Source organism: Heterodontus francisci, unplaced genomic scaffold (assembly GCF_036365525.1).
Source record: "Heterodontus francisci isolate sHetFra1 unplaced genomic scaffold, sHetFra1.hap1 HAP1_SCAFFOLD_405, whole genome shotgun sequence".
NCBI classification, from domain to species: domain Eukaryota; kingdom Metazoa; phylum Chordata; class Chondrichthyes; order Heterodontiformes; family Heterodontidae; genus Heterodontus; species Heterodontus francisci.
In genome coordinates this window covers 576,772-601,823 of record NW_027141857.1, presented here as the reverse complement: position 1 = coordinate 601,823, position 25,052 = coordinate 576,772, and the positions used below count along the sequence as shown (strand labels likewise).

At 46.2% G+C, this 25,052-nt stretch overlaps 1 protein-coding gene across 1 annotated transcript in view; it reads left to right on the top strand.

The window, feature by feature from the left end:
• Nucleotides 1-16,883, top strand: part of utp6 (UTP6 small subunit processome component) — a 30,841-nt gene extending 13,958 nt beyond the window's left edge. The window contains exons 13-18 of the mRNA XM_068027951.1: nucleotides 213-392; nucleotides 2,589-2,669; nucleotides 2,752-2,861; nucleotides 10,057-10,123; nucleotides 10,513-10,585; nucleotides 15,821-16,883. Of these exons, the coding sequence (XP_067884052.1) occupies nucleotides 213-392; nucleotides 2,589-2,669; nucleotides 2,752-2,861; nucleotides 10,057-10,123; nucleotides 10,513-10,585; nucleotides 15,821-16,014 (705 nt within the window). The 3' untranslated portion in view covers nucleotides 16,015-16,883. The remainder of the gene's footprint in view (nucleotides 1-212; nucleotides 393-2,588; nucleotides 2,670-2,751; nucleotides 2,862-10,056; nucleotides 10,124-10,512; nucleotides 10,586-15,820) is intronic.
• The last annotated feature ends 8,169 nt before the right edge of the window (nucleotides 16,884-25,052 follow it).

Sequence of the window (25,052 nt, the reverse complement as noted above, 5' to 3'; positions counted from 1 at the left end):
GCACATTACAGCACTTGAGGTGCATCTCCAGCCTCTTTTTAAATGAGTTGAGGGTTTCTGCCTCAACTACCCTTTCAGGCAGTGAGTTCCAGACCATTATCACCAACCTGTCGTTCACTGTGAAGAGTGCCAAGACTGCTCCTTTCTGTTAGCTCTGTGCCTGGAAGTTGTGGCTTATTGGAACGATGGTTTAATTGTTTCTCTTTTTGCAGCTTCGATTGTTAGTGGACCTTGGTGATACCGAGAAAGCTGCCCGAGTAGTCGAGTCTGCGAGTACCGGCTTTGGTCATTCGGTGGAGATGTGGCAGTGCAGCCTGGAGCTACTGATGGAGCTGCAGAGTGCTGACATCGGGCGGCTCTTCCAGGAAGCTTTCCGGCAGGTCACACCCACAGTGAGTTACCCGCCTGTGAGCACACCGTGTGGTATAACCATGTGCCAGAGAGTGGGCAGAGTCACAGAGTGACAGTGGCTGTATGAGAGGGGGAACCACAGTGCAGTGTAGAATGGGAGAAACACCTCATACTGACCAGCTCGTAGCAGCATTTTAAATTGAGCCAGTGAGCTGCCATTGCCTTCCACTCCTGGACAGGGATACATTGGTGCAGGAGAGAGAATGTGCTACAGACATAGGCTCCTCTAAAAACTGATTTAAGCCGAGTACCATGAGCGCCTCCAGGAACTCGGGAGTAAAGATTCTGCCTTAATGTGACATTGAGTCACAGATCATAGGAGTCCAGTTAGTATTCCAAATCTGCAGTCATTGCACAGCCCTCAGCTAAAGGCATTGGGGAACCTTCTGGGGAGTTCACACGTGAGATTGGAGTCAGTCTCCCCAAAACTCTGTGTCCAGGCTGATATGTGGCCAACACTTGATGCATTTGGGATCTGTACCCAGCCTGAACCAGAGAGCAAGACCATTAGTTAGAATGTAAGCCTGTCTCAGTGCTCTGGGCAGCTGCTCACAACCTCAAACCCCTAACTGAAGCTGGGGGTCCACTGGGGCTCAACAATGCTTTCTCCAACACACTACATTCTGATACTTGTGCTAACCTTTCACTAAAGAGTTCCAGTGCCATGTGTGTGCTTTCAGTGTAAAATGATGTGATAGTTACTGATGAGGAAGGTCATACAGCCAATCCAGATCAACCCAAACTGCCATTGATGCTTTCGACTCTTTCTGAAACAATTCCAGTGTTTATGCCTCCGTTTACTCTGGACAAGTACATTCCCCAGCATCAATCCCTGGGACAGTCCACTCAGTACATTCCCCAGCATCAATCCCTGGGACAGTCCACTCAGTACATTCCCCAGCATCAATCCCTGGGACAGTCCACTCAGTACATTCCCCAGCATCGATCCCTGGGACAGTCCACTCAGTACATTCCCCAGCATCAATCCCTGGGACAGTCCACTCAGTACATTCCCCAGCATCAATCCCTGGGACAGTCCACTCAGTACATTCCCCAGCATCGATCCCTGGGACAGTCCACTCAGTACATTCCCCAGCATCAATCCCTGGGACAGTCCACTCAGTACATTCCCCAGCATCGATCCCTGGGACAGTCCACTCAGTACATTCCCCAGCATCAATCCCTGGGACAGTCCACTCAGTACATTCCCCAGCATCGATCCCTGGGACAGTCCACTCAGTACATTCCCCAGCATCGATCCCTGGGACAGTCCACTCAGTACATTCCCCAGCATCAATCCCTGGGACAGTCCACTCAGTACATTCCCCAGCATCGATCCCTGGGACAGTCCACTCAGTACATTCCCCAGCATCAATCCCTGGGACAGTCCACTCAGTACATTCCCCAGCATCGATCCCTGGGACAGTCCACTCAGTACATTCCCCAGCATCGATCCCTGGGACAGTCCACTCAGTACATTCCCCAGCATCAATCCCTGGGACAGTCCACTCAGTACATTCCCCAGCATCGATCCCTGGGACAGTCCACTCAGTACATTCCCCAGCATCGATCCCTGGGACAGTCCACTCAGTACATTCCCCAGCATCGATCCCTGGGACAGTCCACTCAGTACATTCCCCAGCATCAATCCCTGGGGCACTTCATTCAGAGCTTCGCCCCAATGCGACTCCTCTCATCAGCAATCGTGTTTTCTATCATTTAGCCAATTTTTAAAATCTTCCCTATGTAATCCCAGTTTTGAGTTTAACAAACAGCTTTTCATGATGAGCTTATATCAAATGCCATCTGGAAACTTGGTGCAACTGAAAGGCTTTCCATTGTCAACCTGGGATGTCCCTTCCTGAAAGAAGGTGCAATTGGTTCGGGCGAATATTCTCCTCAATCCGTGTTGTCTGCGGCTCACTTAGTTAATTGCTTCATCTTAATTCCATTTTCTTACGATTGTTTGTCTCTGTCTTGTCCTTTTTCTAAATAAAGTCCCAGTTGTCCTGATTCTAATTTCCTCCTTCCCCTGTGATTGTTCTTGTACCTATTTTTTTTCATATTTTCCTGTTCTTGCCTCTGATTTGCTGCTTTACTGGAAGTACCTAGCAATTGGTTTTAACCTTTGCCATCTTCACGCTCCCTTTGATCTCTGTCTCCCCTCTCTGTTACAGGACAGTTTACCACTGTGGCACCTCTACCTGGCATGGAGCGAACGTACAAACAGCGTTAATGAGACAGAAGCCCTGTATCAGGTAGGTTCCTGAGTGTTTGAACCTCTCCACACTGAACTGTTTAAAGAAGTGACACTGAGTGACTTTCTGTTTTTACCCACAGCGCGCGCTGCATACAGCGATCCCAGGCATCTCTGTAACTGTGAAGGAGAAATACCTGGAGTGGGCCCTTAAAGCAGGGGGCTACAGGAAAGCAAGAAAAGTGTTCACTAGGTAACAGCTGGGTACTCGCAGCATGCAGTTAATATATGTAATAACTCAAGTGATCAAAGCGTTGTTCTCTCTTCGCTGCTAATTCTGCAACTAAATGTTTAAACTATAAGTACATACGAACATACGAATTAGGAGCAGAAGTAGGCCGTTCGGCCCCTCTAGCCTGCTCAGCCATTCAGTAAGAGCATGGCTGATCTGTTTGTGTCTCGAATTTCACACTCCTATCTCCCCCGATAATCTTAGATTCTTGTTAGGCAAGGGAATCGGTCTACCTCCACCTTAAAAATATTCAATGACCCCGCCTCCACCACCTTCTGAGGCAGAGAGTTCTAAAGTCGCACAACTCACAGAGAAAAAAATTTCTCCTCATCCCTGTCCTAAAAGAGCGACGCCTAATTTTAAAACCGTGCCTCCTAGTTCTGGACTCACCCACAAGAGGAAACATCCTTTCCACATCCACCTTGTCAAGACCGTTCAGGATCTTATAGACTTCAGTCAAGTCTCCCCTCACTCTTCTAAACTCAGCTGAAAACAAGCCCGGTTTCTCCAACCTTTCCTCATAAAACAACCTGCTCATTCTAGATATCAATCCAGTAAACCTCCTCTGAATCACCTCCAACGCATTCACATCCTTCCTTAAATAAGGAGACCAAAACTGCACACGGTATTCAAGGTGTGGTCTCACCAATGCCCTGTATAACTGAAGCATAACATCCTTACTTTTATTTTCAATTCCTCTCGTAATAAAGGATAGCATTCCATTAGCCTTCTTTATTACTTGCTGTACCTGTATACTAACTTGTTGTGACTCCTGCACTGCACCTCGGAATTCTGCAGTCAATTAGAATTAGAACATTACAGCGCAGTACAGGCCCTTCGGCCCTCGATGTTGCGCCGACCTGTGAAACCATCTGACCTACACTATTCCATTTTCATCCATATGTCTATCCAATGACCACTTAAATGCCCTTAAAGTTGGCGAATCTACTACTGCTGCAGGCAGGGCGTTCCACGCCCCTACTACTCTCAGTAAAGAAACTACCTCTCACATCTGTCCTATATCTATCACCCCTCAACTTAAAGCTATGTCCCCTCGTGTTTGCCATCACCATCCGAGGAAAAAGACTCTCACTATCCACCCTATCTAACCCTCTGATTATCTTATATGTCTCTATTAAGTCACCTCTCCTCCTTCTCTCCAACGAAAACAACCTCAAATCCCTCAGCCTTTCCTCGTAAGACCTTCCCTCCATACCAGGCAACATCCTAGTAAATCTCCTCTGCACCCTTTCCATAGCTTCCACATCCTTCCTATAATGCGGTGACCAGAACTGCACGCAATACTCCAGGTGCGGTCTCACCAGAGTTTTGTACAGCTGCAGCATGACCTCGTGGCTCTGAAACTCGATCCCCCTACTAATAAAAGCTAACACACCATATGCATTCTTAACAGCCCTATTAACCTGGGTAGCAACTTTCAGGGATTTATGTACCTGGACACCAAGATCTCTCTGTTCATCTACACTACCAAGAATCTTCCCATTAGCCCAGTACTCTGCATTCCTGTTACTCCTTCCAAAGTGAATCACCTCACACTTTTCCGCATTAAACTCCATTTGCCATCTCTCAGCCCAGCTCTGCAGCCTATCTATGTCCCTCTGTACCCTACAACATCCTTCGGCACTATCCACAACTCCACCGACCTTAGTGTCATCTGCAAATTTACTAACCCACCCTTCTACACCCTCTTCCAGGTCATTTATAAAAATGACAAACAGCAGTGGCCCCAAAACAGATCCTTGCGGTACACCACTAGTAACTAAACTCCAGGATGAACATTTGCCATCAACCACCACCCTCTGTCTTCTTTCAGCTAGCCAATTTCTGATCCAAAGCTCTAAATCACCTTCAACCCCATACTTCCGTATTTTCTGCAATAGCCTACCGTGGGGAACCTTATCAAACGCCTTACTGAAATCCATATACACCACATCCACTGCTTTACCCTCATCCACCTGTTTGGTCACCTTCTCGAAAAACTCAATAAGGTTTGTGAGGCACGACCTACCCGTCACAAAACCGTGCTGACTATCTCTAATGAACTTATTCTTTTCAAGATGATTATAAATCTTGTCTCTTATAACCTTTTCCAACATTTTACCCACAACCGAAGTAAGGCTCACAGGTCTATAATTACCAGGGCTGTCTCTACTCCCCTTCTTGAACAAGGGGACAACATTTGCTATCCTCCAGTCTTCCGGCACTATTCCTGTCGACAATGACGACATAAAGATCAAGGACAAAGGCTCTGCAATCTCCTCCCTAGCTTCCCAGAGAATCCTAGGATAAATCCCATCTGGCCCAGGGGACTTATCTATTTTCACACTTTCCAAAATTGCTAACACCTCCTCCTTGTGAACCTCAATCCCATCTAGCCTAGTAGCCAGAATCTCAGTATTCTCAACAACATTTTCTTTCTCTACTGTAAATACTGACGCAAAATATTCATTTAACACTTCCCCTATCTCCTCTGATTCCACACACAACTTCCCACTACTATCCTTGATTGGCCCTAATCTAACTCTAGTCATTCTTTTATTCCTGATATACCTATAGAAAGCCTTAGGGCTTTCCCTGATCCTATCCACCAATGACTTCTCGTGTCCTCTCCTTGCTCTTCTTAGCTCTCCCTTTAGATCCTTCCTGGCTAGCTTGTAGCTCTCAAGCGCCCTAACTGAGCCTTCACGTCTCATCCTAACATAAGCCGCCTTCTTCCTCTTGACAAGCGCTTCAACTTCTTTAGTAAACCACAGCTCCCTCGCTCGACAACTTCCTCCCTGCCTCACAGGTACATACTTATCAAGGACACACAGTAGCTGCTCCTTGAATAAGCTCCACATTTCGATTGTTCCCATCCCCTGCAGTTTCCTTCCCCATCCTACGCATCCTAAATCTTGCCTAATCGCATCATAATTTCCTTTCCCCCAGCTATAATTCTTGCCCTGCGGTATATACCTGTCCCTGCCCATCGCTAAGGTAAACCTAACCGAATTGTGATCACTATCACCAAAGTGCTCACCTACATCTAAATCTAACACCTGGCCGGGTTCATTTCCCAGTACCAAATCCAATGTGGCATCGCCCCTGGTTGACCTGTCTACATACTGTGTCAGAAAACCCTCCTGCACACACTGGACAAAAACTGACCCATCTAAAGTACTCGAACTATAGTATTTCCAGTCGATATTTGGAAAGTTAAAGTCCCCCATAACAACTACCCTGTTACTCTCGCCCCTGTCGAGAATCATCTTCGCTATCCTTTCCTCTACATCTCTGGAACTATTCAGAGGTCTATAAAAGACTCCCAACAAGGTAACCTCACCTCTCCTGTTTCTAACCTCGGCCCATACTACCTCAGTAGACGAGTCCTCAAACGTCCTTTCTGTCGCTGTAATACTCTCCTTGATTAACAATGCCACACCCCCCCTGTCTTTTACCATCTTCTCTGTTCTTACTGAAACATCTAAATCCCGGAATCTGCAACATCCATTCCTGCCCCTGCTCTACCCATGTCTCCGAAATGGCCACTACATCGTGATCCCAGGTACCAACCCATGCTGCAAGCTCACCCACCTTATTCCGGATGCTCCTGGCATTGAAGTAGACACACTTTAAACCAGGTTCTTGCTTGCCAGTGCCCTCTTGCGTCCTTGTAACCATATCCCTGACCTCACTACTCTCAACATCCTGTACACTGGCACTACAATTTAGGTTCCCATTCCCCTGCTGAATTAGTTTAAACCCCCCCGAAGAGCACTAGCAAATCTCCCCCCCAGGATATTGGTACCCCTCTGGTTCAGGTGAAGACCATCCTGTTTGTAGAGGTCCCACCTACCCCAGAAAGAGCCCCAATTATCCAGGAAACCAAAACCCTCCCTCCTGCACCATCCCTGCAGCCACGTGTTCAACTGCTCTCTCTCCCTATTCCTCGCTTCGTTATCACGTGGCACGGGCAACAACCCAGAGATAACAACTCTGTTTGTTCTCGCTCTAAGCTTCCACCCTAGCTCCCTGAATTTCTGTCTTAAATCCCCATCTCTCTTCCTACCTATGTTGTTGGTGCCTATGTGGACCACGACTTGGGGCTGCTCCCCCTCCCCCTTAAGGATCCCAAAAACACGATCCGAGACATCACGAACCCTGGCACCTGGGAGGCAACATACCAACCGTGAGTCTCTCTCGTTCCCACAGAACCTCCTGTCTGTTCCCCTAACTATGGAGTCCCCAATGACTAATGTTCTGCTCCTCTTCCCTTCTGAGCAACAGGGACAGACACTGTGCCAGATACCTGTACCCCATTGCTTACCCCTGGTAAGTCGTCCCCCACAACAGTATCCAAAACGGTATACCTGTTGTTGAGGGAAACGGTCATAGGGGATCCCTGCAATGCCTGCTGGTTCCCTCTCCTTCCCCTGACGGTAACCCATCTACCTACTACTTTTACCTGAGTCGTTCTCCGTTTAAGTAATACTCTGCTTTTTTATTCTTCCTGCCAAAGTGAACAACTTCACATTTCCCACATTATACTCCATTTGCCAGATTTTTGCCCACTCATTCGACCTATCTGTATCGGTCTGCAACCTCCTAATGTCCTCTTCACAACATACTTTCCTACCTATCTTTGTGTCATCTGCAAATTTAATTACCATGCCATCACTCCCCTCATCTAAGTCATTGATATAAATTGTAAAAAGTTGAGGCCCCAGTACAGACCCCTGTGGGACTTCACTCGTCACATCCTGCCAATCAGAAAAGGACCCATTTATGCATACTCTCTGTTTTCTGCCAGCCAGCCAATCTTCTGACCATGCTAATATGTTACCCACTACACCAAGGTTGTCCAACATACGGCCTGCGGGTCAGGATCTGGCCCGTGGATGTAAACTGCTCCCGGGTCTGGCTGTTCTCGGTGTTACGACCAGGTGAGAAAGCTGTCCAGGGTTTCCTTTCAGCCTTCACCTGGTCTTACTGTAACCGGGTTTAATTTTAAACAGTGTTTTTAGCTCCTCCTTGGTGAATCCTTGTTCACTGCTTTCCAATTATAAGGCAAAGAAACCAGCACAAGCAGGCTTTCTTAGGTTTAAAGAAGTGAAATTTTATTAAACTTAAACTGTAATATGGTTAATGCCTATGGATACATGACGAGCCCACCCTAGTATGCATACGTGATATGCACATGCAGATAGGGACAGAAAAGAGCAGAAGAAATAAAGTGGAAAAGTTTGAGGCAATATCTGAAGAGTTTTTGTTACGGGTCTTCGGGCTCACTGTAGAGTCCTTGCTTGTAGGTCTTGCTTTTTGTTGGGGCCCAATATTCTTCTTAAACCTTGTTCACTGTAGGAGACTTTTCTCTTGCGGTTCATGTGTCTTCAGTGGTTTTTGGAGTTCCGTGAGAAAGAGATGAGAGCAGACAGACAGGAGAGGAGGTCTGCTTCAGTCCAGGAGCAACCAGCTTTCTGCCAGTTCAAACACTGTCTCGAATTTGAAACTCAGTTCAAACTCTGCAACAGCCAGTTAGTCATGTGACTAACTGGTCTGACCATGTCTTGGCTCTGTGTATTGTGCATCAGGGAATGGTCCTTTGTCTACAAACACTGTTAATATGCAAAAATGTCTTTCCAGCAAGGGGCCTGGCAACCCCTTGTAACAGGCCTTCTCTTCTTCCCAGCAACAATTTGAAATTTAATGTCCATGTGATGAAATTCATAATACCTCATCATTGGCAGATGGGGGCCTGCATGACACCAGCTTTTAAACTATTGTGCTGTCAGTTTCACAGGTGACAGCTGCTGACTCTCAGAGTTGCAGAGAGTCGAACGCTGTTTTAAAGGTCTCGAGACGCACACAGACGGTGGGGGGGTGGGTGGGAGAGAGAGAGAGATCAAGGTTTCTCCTGAAAAATGGACCTCTATCCAGAATACTCTGCACTGCTACATCAAGTGTGTGGGCAGAGATTGACTACTTATGCAAGCAAAAACAATGCCAGGTATGTCACTAAATCAGGTTTCAATATAGTGACGAGAAAGTAAGTCAATAAATGAATCTTCTCATCTAAAGCTTCTTCATAAAAACGTGCATTTGTTGTTTTTATTAGTAAGATAAATTTTTATTGCCTTTATCTTTCGAAATTTGCTCACCGGTCCCCTGGGCTGAGCAAAAATTGCAATGCGGCCCTCAGCCCGAAAAGGTTGGGACAACCCTACCATACACCATGAGCTCCTAATTTGTGCAATAACCTTTTATGTGGCACCTTGTTAAATGCCTTCTGGAAAAAGTACAGTACGTCAAAGGGCTCCCCTTTATCCACAGCGCACATTATTCTATCAAAGATGTAGTTTAATTTGAAGTCACATGACAGCGAACGCAAGAAATAGAAGTAGGAGTAGACCATGTGACCCATTGAGCCTGCTCCAGTATGTCCCTCTGACCAGTGATTGGGAGTTCTGACAAATGACTTGGTGAGGTGGAGGGTGCATGGTGAGGGTTGTGATATGATCGTTTAGGTTAAGTAACCCTTGATACCCTTTCCTAACAAAAATGGATTCATCTCTGTTTGGAAAGCCCCAATTGACCTTCAAAATCCAGAGAGAGACTTCCAGATTTCCACTCCCTTCTGTGTGAGGAAGTGATTCTCATCATCCCTGAACAGCCTGGTTCTAATTTTAAGGTTCTGCCCCCTTCTAAGCTCGAGGGAATACAAGCCCAGTTTGTGTAACCTGTCCTCATAATTTAACCCTTTTCGCCCTGATCATTCTGGTCAATCTGTGCTGCACCCTTTCCTGACACAGTGTCCAGAACTGAATGCAGAAATGTAGAAGAAATGTTTCCACAGTGGGGATGTTCGAACTGGAAATGGTTTACCACAGTGGGGATGACTGAGGGAAAGACTAATATCATTTAAAGGGCAAGTGAATTGGGGGTTGAAAAGGTGAAAGGATAGGGGAGTGGAGGGCGCTACAGTGGAATTCGAGTGGAAAGTTCCTGTATAAGACGAGACACTGAGACAGGAGCAGTGGGCTGAATGGACCCATGCTATAAGTTGCCATTTCAGTACTGGAGGAGCTGTATCTCTCAAGCTACTAAGTGCAAAGGTTCGGAAAGAGTTTTCATATTTTTGATATCTGGTTTCTTTCAGTCTCCGTCAAAACAGACCCTTGTCTTTGGAGTTCTTCAAGAAAATGATTGCAATCGAAAAGGAGCTGGTGAGTTATTGGGCGCTGGACGAAACCCTTTTATAAACCGCTTAATGTTTGCCAACTTGTTCATAGGCAGTGGCCAGTGATCCTGTGTGGGCACTGCCCAGTGATCCTGAGACTCTGCACTGCTATTCTTTTCATAGGTTTTACCATGTATATAGAATAAGGAGTAAAGTCCCCTTTATCCTGATAGCACTGTCTCTGTACAGTACAGCACAAGGAGTTGATTGTAAGTGGGTTAATGGGATGCAGTGTGTGTGGACAGAGTGGTGACTGTAGAATCCAGGATTAGTCGGGTATTTGCCCGCTTCGGTGAGTGATATTCTGATTTCTTACTGGTTATTGGTAATATTCAGTCTTGGTTTGAAATGCTGGATGTGTCTTTTCCCCACAAGGAATGCAGTAAAATGCAGCATCTGAGGGAATATTACGAGCAAGCTCTCCAAGAGTTTGGGTCTACAAGTGCCGGTAAGAACCTCTTAACCTATTTATCAGAAACTAATATTGCGACATTATTAAAAACTGAGAAAGGATCAGCCTTTGAGCATCGTTTCCCCAAACTATTGCTTGGTAAGTTCTGCTCTGTTGATGGCGTTGATAGGACAGTCACTATCGGTTGCTGCTGGTACCTCAACCTCTAAACTCGCAACTATCTCATTGTCAGGTTATTAACCCAAGAGTGGAAATGGGGAGGTTACAGTAGAAAATGGTATAATGTTTATTGCTTTATTGTACTGCACTGTCCCCATCAAACACTCCCAGGACAGGTACAGCAGTTAGATACAGAGTAAAGCTCCCTCTACACTGTCCCCCATCAAACACTCCCAGGACAGGTACAGCACGGGGGTTAGATACAGAGTAAAGCTCCCTCTACACTGTCCCCATCAAACACTCCCAGGACAGGTACAGCACGCAGTTAGATACAGAGCAAACCTCCCTCTACACTGTCCCCATCAAACACTCCCAGGACAGGTACAGCATGGGGTTAGATACAGAGTAAAGCTCCCTCTTCACTGTCCCCATCAAACACTCCCAGGACAGGTACAGCACGCAGTTAGATACAGAGTAATGCTCCCTCTACACTGTCCCCCATCAAACACTCCCAGGACAGGTACAGCACGCAGTTAGATACAGAGTAAAGCTCCCTCTACACTGTCCCCATCAAACACTCCCAGGACAGGTACAGCACGGGGTTAGATACAGAGTAAAGCTCCCTCTACACTGTCCCATCAAACACTCCCAGGACAGGTACAGCACGGGGTTAGATACAGAGTAAAGCTCCCTCTACACTGTCCCCATCAAACACTCCCAGGACAGGTACAGCACGGGGTTAGATACAGAGTAAAGCTCCCTCTACACTGTCCCCATCAAACACTCCCAGGACAGGTACAGCACGGGGTTAGATACAGAGTAAAGCTCCCTCTACACTGTCCCCATCAAACACTCCCAGGACAGGTACAGCACGGGGTTAGATACAGAGTAAAGCTCCCTCTACACTGTCCCCATCAAACACTCCCAGGACAGGTACAGCACGGGGTTAGATACAGAGTAAAGCTCCCTCTACACTGTCCCCATCACACACTCCCAGGACAGGTACAGCACGGAGTTAGATACAGAGTAAAGCTCCCTCTACACTGTCCCCATCAAACACTCCCAGGACAGGTACAGCACGCAGTTAGATACAGAGTAAAGCTCCCTCTACACTGTCCCCATCAAACACTCCCAGGACAGGTACAGCACGCAGTTAGATAGAGTAAAGCTCCCTCTACACTGTCCCCATCAAACACTCCCAGGACAGGTACAGCACGCAGTTAGATACAGAGTAAAGCTCCCTCTACACTGTCCCATCAAACACTCCCAGGACAGGTACAGCACGCAGTTAGATACAGAGTAAAGCTCCCTCTACACTGTTCCATCAAACACTCCCAGGACAGGTACAGTACAGGGTTAGATACAGAGTAAAGCTCCCTCTACACTGTCCCCATCAAACACACCCAGGACAGGTACAGCACAGGGTTAGATACAGAGTAAAGCTCCCTCTACACTGTCCCCATCAAACACTCCCAGGACAGGTACAGTACGGGGTTAGATACAGAGTAAATCTCCCTCTACACTGTCCCATCAAACACTCCCAGGACAGGTACAGCACGACCTGGGCCTGGCCAAGGTGGCAATTCACAGGTCCAGGTTGCGGGCCGTCGGGGGGTCCGTCCTCCCCGATTGCCTGCCCCTCTTCCGCGGTTACGTTCGCGCCCGGGTGTCCCTGGAAAAGGAGCATGCGGTGTCCGCCGGTACGCTTGAGGCCTTCCGCGACCGGTGGGCACCGCAGGGACTGGAGTGCATCGTCGACGCCGAGAATGTCATTTTAATTTGAGTTTTTTTTGTTTATTAATCTGGTTTTAATAAAGTTATTAAAAAAAAAACGGGGGTTAGATACAGAGTAAAGCTCCCTCTACACTATCCCCATCACACACTCCCAGGACAGTTACAGAACGTTGTTAGATACAGAGTAAAGCTCCCTCTACACTGTCCCCCATCACCCACTCCCAGGACAGGTACAGCACGGAGTTAGATACAGAGTAAAGCTCCCTCTACACTGTCCCCCATCACACACTCCCAGGACAGGTACAGCACGGAGTTAGATACAGAGTAAAGCTCCCTCTACACTGTCCCCCATCACACACTCCCAGGACAGGTACAGCACGGAGTTAGATACAGAGAAAAGCTCCCTCTACACTGTCCCCCATCAAACACTCCCAGGACAGGTACAGCACGGGGGTTAGATACAGAGTAAAGCTCCCTCTACACTGTCCCCATCACACACTCCCAGGACAGGTACAGCACGGGGGTTAGATACAGAGTAAAGCTCCCTCTACACTATCCCCATCACACACTCCCAGGACAGTTACAGAACGTTGTTAGATACAGAGTAAAGCTCCCTCTACACTGTCCCCCATCACCCACTCCCAGGACAGGTACAGCACGGAGTTAGATACAGAGTAAAGCTCCCTCTACACTGTCCCCCATCACACACTCCCAGGACAGGTACAGCACGGAGTTAGATACAGAGTAAAGCTCCCTCTACACTGTCCCCCATCACACACTCCCAGGACAGGTACAGCACGGAGTTAGATACAGAGTAAAGCTCCCTCTACACTGTCCCCATCACACACTCCCAGGACAGGTACAGCATGGAGTTAGATACAGAGTAAAGCTCCCTCTACACTGTCCCCCATCACCCACTCCCAGGACAGGTACAGCACGGAGTTAGATACAGAGTAAAGCTCCCTCTACACTGTCCCCCATCACACACTCCCAGGACAGGTACAGCACGGAGTTAGATACAGAGTAAAGCTCCCTCTACACTGTCCCCCATCACACACTCCCAGGACAGGTACAGCACGGAGTTAGATACAGAGTAAAGCTCCCTCTACACTGTCCCCCATCACACACTCCCAGGACAGGTACAGCACGGAGTTAGATACAGAGTAAAGCTCCCTCCACACTGTCCCCCATCAAACACTCCCAGGACAGGTACAGCACGGAGTTAGATACAGAGTAAAGCTCCCTCCACACTGTCCCCCATCACACACTCCCAGGACAGGTACAGCACGGAGTTAGATACAGAGTAAAGCTCCCTCTACACTGTCCCCCATCACACACTCCCAGGACAGGTACAGCACGGAGTTAGATACAGAGTAAAGCTCCCTCTACACTGTCCCCCATCACACACTCCCAGGACAGGTACAGCACGGGGTTAGATACAGAGTAAGATATAGAAATGGGCAAGAACATAGCAGATGGAATGTAATGTAGAAAAATGTGAGATACTACTTTGGTAAGAGGAATAGATGTGCAGAGTATTTCTTAAATGGTAGGAGATTAGAAAGTATAGATGTACAAAGGGACCTGGGTGTCTTCGTCAATAAGTTTTTGGAAGCTAATATGCAGGTGCAGCAAGCAATTAAGAAGGCTAATGGTATGTTCGCCTTTATCGCAAGAAAATTTGAGTACAGCAGTAGTGAAGTCTTGCTTCAATTGTGCAGTTTTGGTCCCCTTGCCTTAGGAAGGATATTGTCATAGAAGGAATGCAACAATGATTCACCAGACTTGTTCCCAGGATGGCAGGACTGTCCTATGAAGAGAGATTGGGGAAACTGGGCCTGTATTCTCTAGAGTTTTGAAGAATGAGAGGTGATCTCATTGAAACCAACAAAATACTTAAAGGGATAGACAGGGTAGATGCAGGTAAGATGCTTCCCGTGGCTGGGGAGTCTAGAACCAGGGGACACAATTTCAAAATAAGGGGGAAGCCACTTAGGACAGAGATGAGGAGAAATTTCTTTACTCAGAGGGTTGTGAATCTTTGGAATTCTCTACCCCAGAGGGCTGTGGAAGCTCAGTCATTGAGTATGTTTAAAGCAGAGATTGATAGATTTCTAAATACCAATGATATAAAGGGATATGAGGATAGTGTGGGAAAAGACATTGAAGTGGATGATCAGCCATGATCGTATTGAATGGTGGGGCAGGCTGGATGGGCTGAATGGACTACTCCTGCTCCTATGTTCCTAGAGCTCCCTCTATGCCAGGGTTGTCCAACATGAGGCCCGTGGGCCATAATCCAGCCCGTCAAAGGTTTCCATTTCAGCCGCAGATGATGTATTTCAGAGATGAGAGTTTTCCATTGTCGTCTTCCAAACCGGCATTTAAAGCATCACGCTGTCAGTTTCACAGCTGACAGGTGCTGACATCGCAAACAGCGGGTTCCCAACTTCGGTTCCGACAGGTTCCGACTTTTTTAAAAGCCTGCTGGAAAACCCCGACATCAGCACATGTCAGCTGTGAAACTGACAGCGTGATGCTTTAAAAACACTGATCAACCACAAAGCTGCTGTGCTGAGTGCTCCTCCTCCCTGCAACTGTCAGAGAGTGGGGGGGGGAGGGGCGGAGAAGGAAAGTGGGGGGGTGCGGGGGGACACAGGGAGAGAGACAGAGAGAATGATCAAGGTCTCTCCTGACAGATGGTCATCCATCTGGAATACTCCACATCACTCCAAGAAGTGCGCGGGCAAATGTCGACTACTTGTGCAAGCAAAAAAATGCCAGGTATCTGACTCAATCAGTGTCCAACATAGTGACGGGAAAGTAAGTCAATAAATTCATCATCTCATTTATAGCTTCTTCACAAAAATGCACATTTGTTGTTTCGATGATGAGATAAATTTTTCATGTCTTTATCTTTCTGAAGTTGTCTCATCGGCCCCCTATGTAAGACAAAAATTGTATTGTGGCTCCCCCTTGCTCCACACTGTCTCCGTCAAAAACTCCCAGGGCAGGTACAGCCTGGGTTAGATGCAGAGTAAAGCTCCCTCTACACTCAGTCAAGGTACTTTTAATTCTAGTTTAGGCAGCTGAATAGCTGACTGGAAAATAAGAAGGGGACTGACAGTTTTTTGAAAGGAAAGGGTACTGTGAAGTGAATTGAGAAGTTTCCGATGATGGAGAGTGGGGAACAGGGTGTAGTTTGTGGGTGACAGGAAAAGTGAGAATTTGAGAGTCCATACACTGAGGGTATTTGCTCATTCTTGCTGTGATTGGTTCCAGCTGGGTAGTGAGCAGCCGGGGGTGGTTGCTAATGATTCTGGGGGAGTGAGGTGTCATAGTTCATTGATTTAATGGTTCCCTGCATTTTTCCTGCAGATCTGTGGCTGGAATATATTGAGGAGGAATGGAGTCATCCACAGGGCAAACCTGAGCACACAGGACAGATCCACTGGAGAGCCATGAAAACACTGAGTGGAGTGGAAGTGGAGCAATTTGTGTCTCAATACACATTGCTGCAGACTGGACACCTGCAACACACACCCGCACCTCACTCAGACCAAAGTCCTTAGTCTCTGAACATTTAATCCCATCCTGGTGATTCCTGGTGCTGTCTCTCGTTCTGTTGCAGACTTTACACATTTATTTAAAATATATATTGTTTGTATTCCAGGATCTGATCAGGATCCCAGGAGTTTACTCCTGCCTGACTTCAGAGCAGACTCCCTTGTCCTGTAGACTGCACAGGGGAGGGGTCATGACCACTCACCTGCAGGATGGAAGACTGACCATTCACTGGATTGAAATGCTTACAGCAATGTTTTTGATGTAATGATGTATTTGTGTAGTTGCTCCGTCTAATCCCAACTCTTAACCTGAATGAGAATAAAACCTAGATCCTGCAGGTAGCTTCAGATTGCAGCTAGAAGACGGAGTTGAGGAACGATGTATTCTATTCAGCTGATGAATATTCATGAGTTTGACTGTAGCTTTGTGCTGATATCACGATTCTGTGAAACAGTTGTGCCTGTTACAGTACAGTGCCTGAGAGTGCTGCTAATATGGTAGAGTGGAGGGGGGGGGGGGTCAGAGAGACTCAGATGCAGCTGCCATTGATCTAGAATGCAGAAGTCTTGCCGCTGTTTGTGGTGCTGAGAGATTTGAGATTGGCACCAAGATTCTGACTGGCCAATCCGATTGTGAGATTCCATCCATCTCCCTGTAGCCAGCTGCCAGAGCAATGAGTCCTGCTCATCTTTCCCCTCACTCTGGCACTTCACCTAGTCCCATTCCTCTTGTTTAATTCTAGCCTATTCAACAAGGAGAGGAATCACCCAACCCACCCTCTTCCCTGACCCCCAGGCAGAATGTGCACTCTCTCCCCTCCCTTGGGCTCTGCCTATTTGGTTTTTTAATTAAAATGAACAATGAAACTACTGAATCCATTGAGTCTGTTGCAAAATGTAATTTATTTTTAAAGATTAATGGCTAAACTGAAAGAAAATCAATATCCAGCAATAACCAGCTGACCCAACAGAGCTGCAGAGTAGCAAAGAATGATGACCGGTTTCAAGTTTTACAGCTAAGAGAATTTAAGCTGTTTTGTTTCCCATCACTTGGGTGCAAGAAAAAGAATAGTGACAGAACCATGTGGAGGAAGTGGCTTCTGGATAATAACTCGGATCTGGGGTTAGTGGAATAAAGCCCTACTTGGACAGTGGGGGAGGTGGTTTGGGTTCAGTGTGTGTGTACAAGGAGGAGATATCATTGTCATTCTCCTGGTTTATACTCAGATGTCAGTCTGTATTTCACTAAACTGATTACCCTGACACTAAACTGGCTACAGATTCCTGGGTTCCCCCAGGGCCACTGAGCTCCTGACCTTGTTACAGCCTTAGTTCAAACATGGACAAAAGAGCTGAATTCAAGATGAGGTGAGAGTGACTGCCCTTGACATCAAGGCAGCATTTGACAGAGTATAGTATCAAGGAGCCCTAGCAAAACTGGAGTCAATGGGAATCGGGGAAAACGCTCCACTGTTTGGAGTCATACCTAGCGCAAAGGAAGATAGTTGTGGTTGTTTGAGGTCAATCTTCTGACCTCCAGCACATCACTGCAGAAGTTCCTCAGGGTAGTGTCCAAGGCCCAACCATCTTCAGCTGCTTCATCAATGACCTTCCTTCAATCATAAGGTCAGAAGTGGGGATGTTCGCTGATGATTGTACAATGTTCATCATTCGCAACTCCTCAGATTCTGAAGCCATCCATGTCCATATGCAGCAAGACCTGGACAATATTCAGGCTTGGGCTAATGTGTGGTGATGTGATGTGTTACTTAGGAACATGGGAAATAGGAGCAGGAGTAGGCCATTTGGCCTGTTGAGCCTGCTTCGCCATTCAAACAGATCATGGCTGATCATCTACCTCTACATCATTTTCTCTCACTATCCCCATATCCCTTGATGTCATTAATATCCAGATATCTATCGATTTCTCATTTGAACATGCTCAATGATTGAGCTTTCATAGCCCTCGTGGTAGAGAATTCCACAGATTCACCACCCTCTGAGTGAAGAAATTCTTCCTCATCTCGGTATTAAATGGCCTGCCTGATGTGTGTCCCCTGGTCTAGACTTACCAGCCAGAGGAAACTTCCTATCCACGTCTACCTTGTCCTCCCCTGTAGGAATTTTGTAAGTTTGAATGCGATTACCTCTCAGTCTTTGAAACTCTAGAGAATATAGGCCCCGTTTCCTCAATCTCTCCTCATAAAACAATCCTGTCATCCCAGTGCCTAATCTGGTGAACCTCGGCACTCCCTCTATGGCAAGTATATCCTTCCTTAGATAAGGAGACCAAAACTGTACACAATACTCCAGGTGCAGTCTCACCAAGGATCTATACAATTGAAGCAAGACATCTCTACTCCTGTATTTACATCCCCTTGCAATGAAGGCCCATGTACCATTTGCCTTCCTAATTGCTTACTGCACCTGCATACTAGCTTTGTGACTCATGAACACTTTCCTGCCTCTCTCCATTTAAGAAATACTCTGCCTTTTTTTCTACCAAAGCGGATCACTTCACTCTTATTCACATTATATTCCATCTGCCATATTCTTGCCCATTCACTTAGCCTGTCCAAATCCCCTTGAAGCCTCCTTGCATCCTCCTCACAACTTACACTCCCTCCTAGTTTTGTGGCATCAAATTTGGAAATATTACATTTGGTCCCAACATCCAAATCATTGATATAGATTGTGAGCAGCTGTGGCCCAAGCACTGATCTTTGTGGTACCCCACCGTAACAGCTTGTCATCCTGAGAATGACCCATTTATTCCTACTTTCTGTATGTTAACCAATTTTCAATCCATAGTGTATTATCCTGAATCCTATGTGCTCTAATTGTTTACTAGCCTTCTGAAAATCCAAATACACCACATCCACTGGTTCTCCTTTATCTATGTTACAAGTAACATCCTCAAAGAACTCCCAACAGGTTTGTCAAATATGATTTTCCCTTTAATGAATTCATATTGACTCCGCCCAATCATATTATTTTCCAAGTGTCCAGTTATCTCATCCTTTATAAAAAATTCTAACATTTTCCCAACTACTGATGTCAATTTAACAGGTCTGTAGTTCTCCGTTTTCTCTCTCGCTCCCTTCTTAAATTGTGAGGTTACATTTGCTGCTTCCCAGTCTGCAGGAACCCTTCCAGAATCTAAAGAATTTTAAAAGATAACCACCAATGCATCTACTATCTCTATAGCCACCTCCTTCAATACTCTGGGATGTAGCTCATCTAGTCCAGGGGATTTATCAACTTTCACTGCCACTTAAGTGACAGGCAATGATCATCTGCAGCAAAAAGAATCTCTAACCATCTCCCCTTGACAGTCAATGGCATTACCATTGGCCTGAAAGTGAACTGCAGTAGTCATACAACTGTGGCTACAAGAGCATGTCAGAGGCTGGGAATTCTGTGGTGAGTGCCTGGAACTTGTTGCCGGGGGAGGTGGTGGAAGCAGGTACCATAGAGACGTTTAAGAGGCATCTTGACAAATACATGAATAGGATGGGAATAGAGGGATACGGACCCGGGAAGTGCAGAAGGTTTTAGTTTAGGCAGGCATCAAGATCGGCGCAGGCTTGGAGGGCCGAATGACCTGTTCCTGTGCTGTACTGTTCTTTGAGTAACTCCTGACTCTCCAAAGCCTGTCCACCATCTACAAGGCACAGGTCAGAAGTGTGATGGAATACTCTCCAGTTGCCTGGATGGGTGCAGCTCCAACAACACTCAAGAAGCTCAACACCATCCAGGACAAAGCAGCCTGTTTGATTGGCACCCCGTTAACTCCCTCCATCACTGGTGCACAGTGGCAGCAGTGTGTACCATTTACAAGATGCAGTACAACAACTTGCCAAGGCTACTTCCAAACCCACAACCTCTACCATTTAGATGAACAAGGGCAGTAGACACATAGGAACAACAGCACCTGCAAATTCTCCTCAAGTCACACACCATCCTGACTTGGAACTATATCGCCGTTCCTTCACTGTCGCTGGGTCAAAATCCTGAAACTCCCTTCTTAACAGCACTGTGGGTGTACCTACCCCATATGGACTGCAGTGGTTCAAAAGGCAGCTCACCACCACCTTCTCAAGGGCAATTAGGGATGGGCAATAAATGGTGGCCTGGCCAGTGACACCCACATCCCATGAACAAATTATAAAAAGTACTAAACAAGCTCCAAATACCTGGATATTGATACTGTTGCAGGGTACAGACAGAGATTATTACTTGAGTAGGAGGAGATTATTGATGGGGTTTAGCAGTTATAATCCCCTCATGTGTTGTAGTGCATTGGAGGCTTAGGATTTATCATGGAGCAATGCAACGGGGAGGAGAATGGTGTGCAGGACTCTGGGGCCAGTTAGTTGTGGCAGTTTTAAACATTAACTTGAGCTCTCTGGCTAATGGGATGTGTTATTGTGTATTCTCTACTTTTACTGCCATGACTGGGTTTGTGCATTGTTCTTCCATTGGTGCCACTTACTGACTTGCTGCTTTGGATGTTGAAGATTGTAGTAAGAGCGTAGCTGCTTCAGACCGGTCTCAGTGTCCAAACATTTGATGTAGAGAAGAGACTTTCTTTAGAATATTCTTAACCAGTGGTTGCATTTAGGATCAGAGGGATGGTGCTTCAGTGAGAACTGTTTTCAGGTCGATTTTGCTTTCTCCAAGCTCTTTGCCTAGACCTGGCTCTGTGGAATATTTGAATTTCTTGGTAGAATTCCCTGGCTTAATCAGATGTCATGGTGTTGTCTCTGAGATGTATGATGGCCTCCTCAAGCTCTTCATTCCGTTTCTGTTTAAATTTTACTTCCTCCTCAAGCTCTTCATTCCGTTGTCTTAGAGACTGGAGTTGTGTTATTTCCCTTTGTAGTTGGGAAATCCTACTCATCTGGTTTGCTTTCTCTTCTTGGATTTGATTAATTTCCCTTCTCGAATTCCTGTCTGTCAGTTCCTGGATTCTACGGTGAAGTCTCAATGTGTAGCAAACAATGGCCATCAGCACAGCCAACATTAGGGTGAAGGCAATAGTTATCACCCATTTGTAAACCCTTTCTTCTTCCAGTTCTCGAGAAAGATTTTCAGTCTGTCTTTGATAGTTGAACATAGAGAGGCGTTTGTCAATGTCATTTTTAAACAGAGATTGCAGGTACTCCAATATTTCATCAAACATTCCTGTCTCGCAGTTTACCAACTTTGCCTAGAATGAAAAGCACATTTTTGGTGTAATGTAAATTGGTATTGGTTACTGAAATATCACCACATGCCCAGCCTCCTCTGCCACATCCACTCCCTCATGCCACAAAACCCTCCATCTCTCCAGCATTCACCTCTTCTTCCTTTCCTTATCCTCCTGCCCTGTGCTTTGACACCCTTCTCTATCCCTCCACAGAACCATATAGGAGGCCATTCAGCCCACCTTCTGTTTATTGCCCATTCCTGCCATCCTTCTAACCTTTGGTGTAAAATGACCCAGTACAGAACCAAGGCATTCACTTTTCAACACTTTGTATCTCTAACAGCACTGTACAGGTGAGATTCCTGGACAGTTTAAACACAGGGCGGCACAGTGGTTAGCACCGCAGCCTCACAGCTCCAGCGACCCGGGTTCAATTCTGGGTACTGCCTGTGTGGAGTTTGCAAGTTCTCCCTGTGTCTGCGTGGGTTTTCTCCGGGTGCTCCGGTTTCCTCCCACAAGCCAAAAGACTTGCAGGTTGGTAGGTAAATTGGCCATTATAAATTGCCCCTAGTATAGGTAGGTGGTAGGGAAATATAGGGACAGGTGGGGATGTGGTAGGAATATGGGATTAGTGTAGGATTAGTATAAATGGGTGGTTGATGGTCGGCACAGACTCGGTGGGCCGAAGGGCCTGTTTCAGTGCTGTATCTAAACTAAACTCACCCATGGCCCCCTGTAAACCTACTGAGTAAACTGTAACCAGATAAATGTAACGACTGCTTGTGATGTTGTTCCCACAGAATGACCTAATTAGCTAGTCAGCACCTAGTTTCGGGAGGTTATATTACAGGAAATTTATTACAAACACCCAGTTGCCTGGAAACCTGACTTTCACTGTTGTGTTTCTCGTAGCCCCAACCATTTCCAACTTCTATTGTTTGTATCTAATTAATGGACAAACAATCACAGTGCCTTTTACCTTAGTCACTGAGGAGTGAAGTTTCAATGTCTCCAGGAGATTGAGCTCCAAACAGTCCTGCAGCAGCCTCTGAATGGGACGGAAATTGTGAGCTGATCACCAAGAAATATGATAACAAGGATGCACCAACCATGGCTAATGCAGGAAGTTAAGGATGGTATCAAATTGAAAGAAAAGATGTACAATTCTGTGAAGATTACTGGTAGGCCAGAAGATTGGGAAAATTTTAGAAACTAGCAACAAAAAAGGGAGAAAATGGAATGTGACAGAAAACTAGCAAGAAATATCAGAACAGATAGTAAAAGTGTTTACAAATATATAAAAAGGAATAGAGTAGCGAAAGTGAGCATTGATCCGTTAGAGGATGAGACTGGGGAATTAATAATGGGAAACAAGGAAATGGCAGAGACTTTGAACAAGTATTTTATATCTGTCTTCACAGTAGAAAACACAAAAAGCATCCCAAGAATAGTAGAAAATCAAGAGGCAAAAGAGAGGGAAGAACTTAAACAATTACCATCTCTGCAGAATAATGGGAGTAAAGGTTAGCAAGTTCCCAGGTCCTGATGGCCTGTTCCCAAGGGACTTAAAGGTATAAAACATAGTGAACGCAGAGATTGTAATCTTCCAAAATTCCCTAGATTCTGGAAAAGTCCCTGAAGATTGGAAAAATGCAAACGTAACAACTCTGTTCAAGAATGCAGACAGAAAGCAAAAAACTGTAGGCCTAACATCTGTCATTGGGAAAATGCCAGAGTCCATTATTAAAGATGCAGTAGCAGAACATTTAGAAAATCACAATACAATCAGGCAGAGTCAACTAGGTTTTATAGAGTCGTACAGCATAGAAACAGGCCGTTCGGCCCACCGTGTCCATGCCGACCATAATGCCTATCTATACTAATCCCATCTGCCTGCATTAATTCCATATCCCTCTATGCCTTGCTCATTCAAGTACCTGTCCAGATGCCTCTTAAATATCGCTACTGTTCCTGCCTCCACCACCTCCTCAGGCAGCTCATTCCAGATACCCACTATTCTTTGTGTGAAACATTTACCACTCTGATCCCCTTTAAACCTCCTCCCTCTCACCTTAAATCTATGCCCTCTAGTTTTAGTCACCCCTACCAAGTGAAACAGACTCTGGCTATCTACCCTATCTATGCCCCTCAATTTTATATACCTCTATCATGGGCGGCGCAGTGGTTAGCACCGCATTGTAAATTGTTCCTAGTGTAGGTAGGTGATGGGGAATATGGGATTACTGTAGGGTTAGTATAAATGGGTGGTTGTTGGTTGGCACAGACTCAGTGGGCCGAAGGGCCTGTTTACTGTATCTCAAAATAAAAAATAAATAAAATATCTGCTCTCAGCCTCCTTTGCTCCAGGGAAAACAGACCCAGCCTATCCAATCCCTCTTTATAACTCAAGCCCTCCAAACCAGGCAACATCCTTGTGAATCTTTTCTGCACCATCTCTAGCTTAATCACATCTTTCCTGTAGTGCGGAGACCAGACCTGCACACAGTACTCCAAATGCGGCCTAACCAACGTTATGTAGAACTGTAACATGACGTCCCAACTCTTGTACTTAATGCCTCGGCCGAAGAAGGCAAGCTTGCCATACGCCTTCTTCACCACCCTGTCTACCTGTGTTGCCACTTTCAGGGAACTATGTACTTGCACCCCAAGGTCTCTCTGCTCAACAACACTCCCCAAGGCCCTGCCATTCACAGCATATGTCCTGCCCTGGTTTAACTTCTTTGCCATTTCTCCGCCCAAGTCTCCAACCGATCTATATCCTGCTGTATCCTCTGACAGTCCTCATCACTATCCACAACTCAACCAAACTTTGTGTCGTCCGCAAACTTACTAATCAGACCAGCTACATTTTCCTCTAAATCATTTATACATACTACAAACAGCAAAGGTCCCAGCACTGATCCCTGCGGAACACCACTAGACACAGCCCTCCATTCAGAAAAGCACCCTTCCACTGCTACCCTCTGTCTTCTATGACAGAGCCAGTTCTGTATCCATCTTGCCAGCTCACCTCTGATCCTGTGTGACTTCACCTTTTGTACCAATCTGCCATGAGGGACCTTGTCAAAGGCTTTACTGAAGTCCATGTAGACAACATCCACTGCCCTTCCTTCATCAATCATCTTCGTCACTTCCTCAAAAAACTCAATCAAGTTAGTGAGACACGACCTCCCCTTCACAAAACCATGCTGTCTCTCGCTAATGAGTTTGTTTGTTTCCAAATGGGAGTAAATCCTGTCCCGAAGAATCCTCTCTAATAATTTCCCTACCACTGACGTAAGGCTCACCGGCCTGTAATTTCCTGGATTATCCTTGCTACCCTTCTTAAACAAAGGAACAACATTGGCTATTCTCCAATCCTCTGGGACCTCACCTGTAGCCAATGAGGATGCAAAGATTTCTGTCAAGGCCCCAGCAATTTCTTCCCTTGCCTCCCTCAGTATTCTAGGGTCGATCCCATCAGGCCCTGGGGACTTATCTACCCTAATGTTTTTCAAGATGCCCAACACCACCTCCTTTTTGATAATGAGATGACTGAGACTATCTACACTCCGTTCCCTAGACTCATCATCCACCAAGTCCTTCTCTTTGGTGAATACTGATGCAAAGTACTCATTTAGTACCTTGCCCATTTCCTCTGGCTCCACACATAGATTCCCTCCTCTGTCCTTGAGTGGGCCAACCCTTTCCCTGGTTACCCTCTTGCTCTTTATATACGTAGAAAAAGCCTTGGGATTCTCCTTAATCCTGTTTGCCAATGACTTTTCATGACCCTTTTTAGCCCTCCTGACTCCTTGTTTAAGTTCCTTCCTATTGTCTTTATATTCCTCAA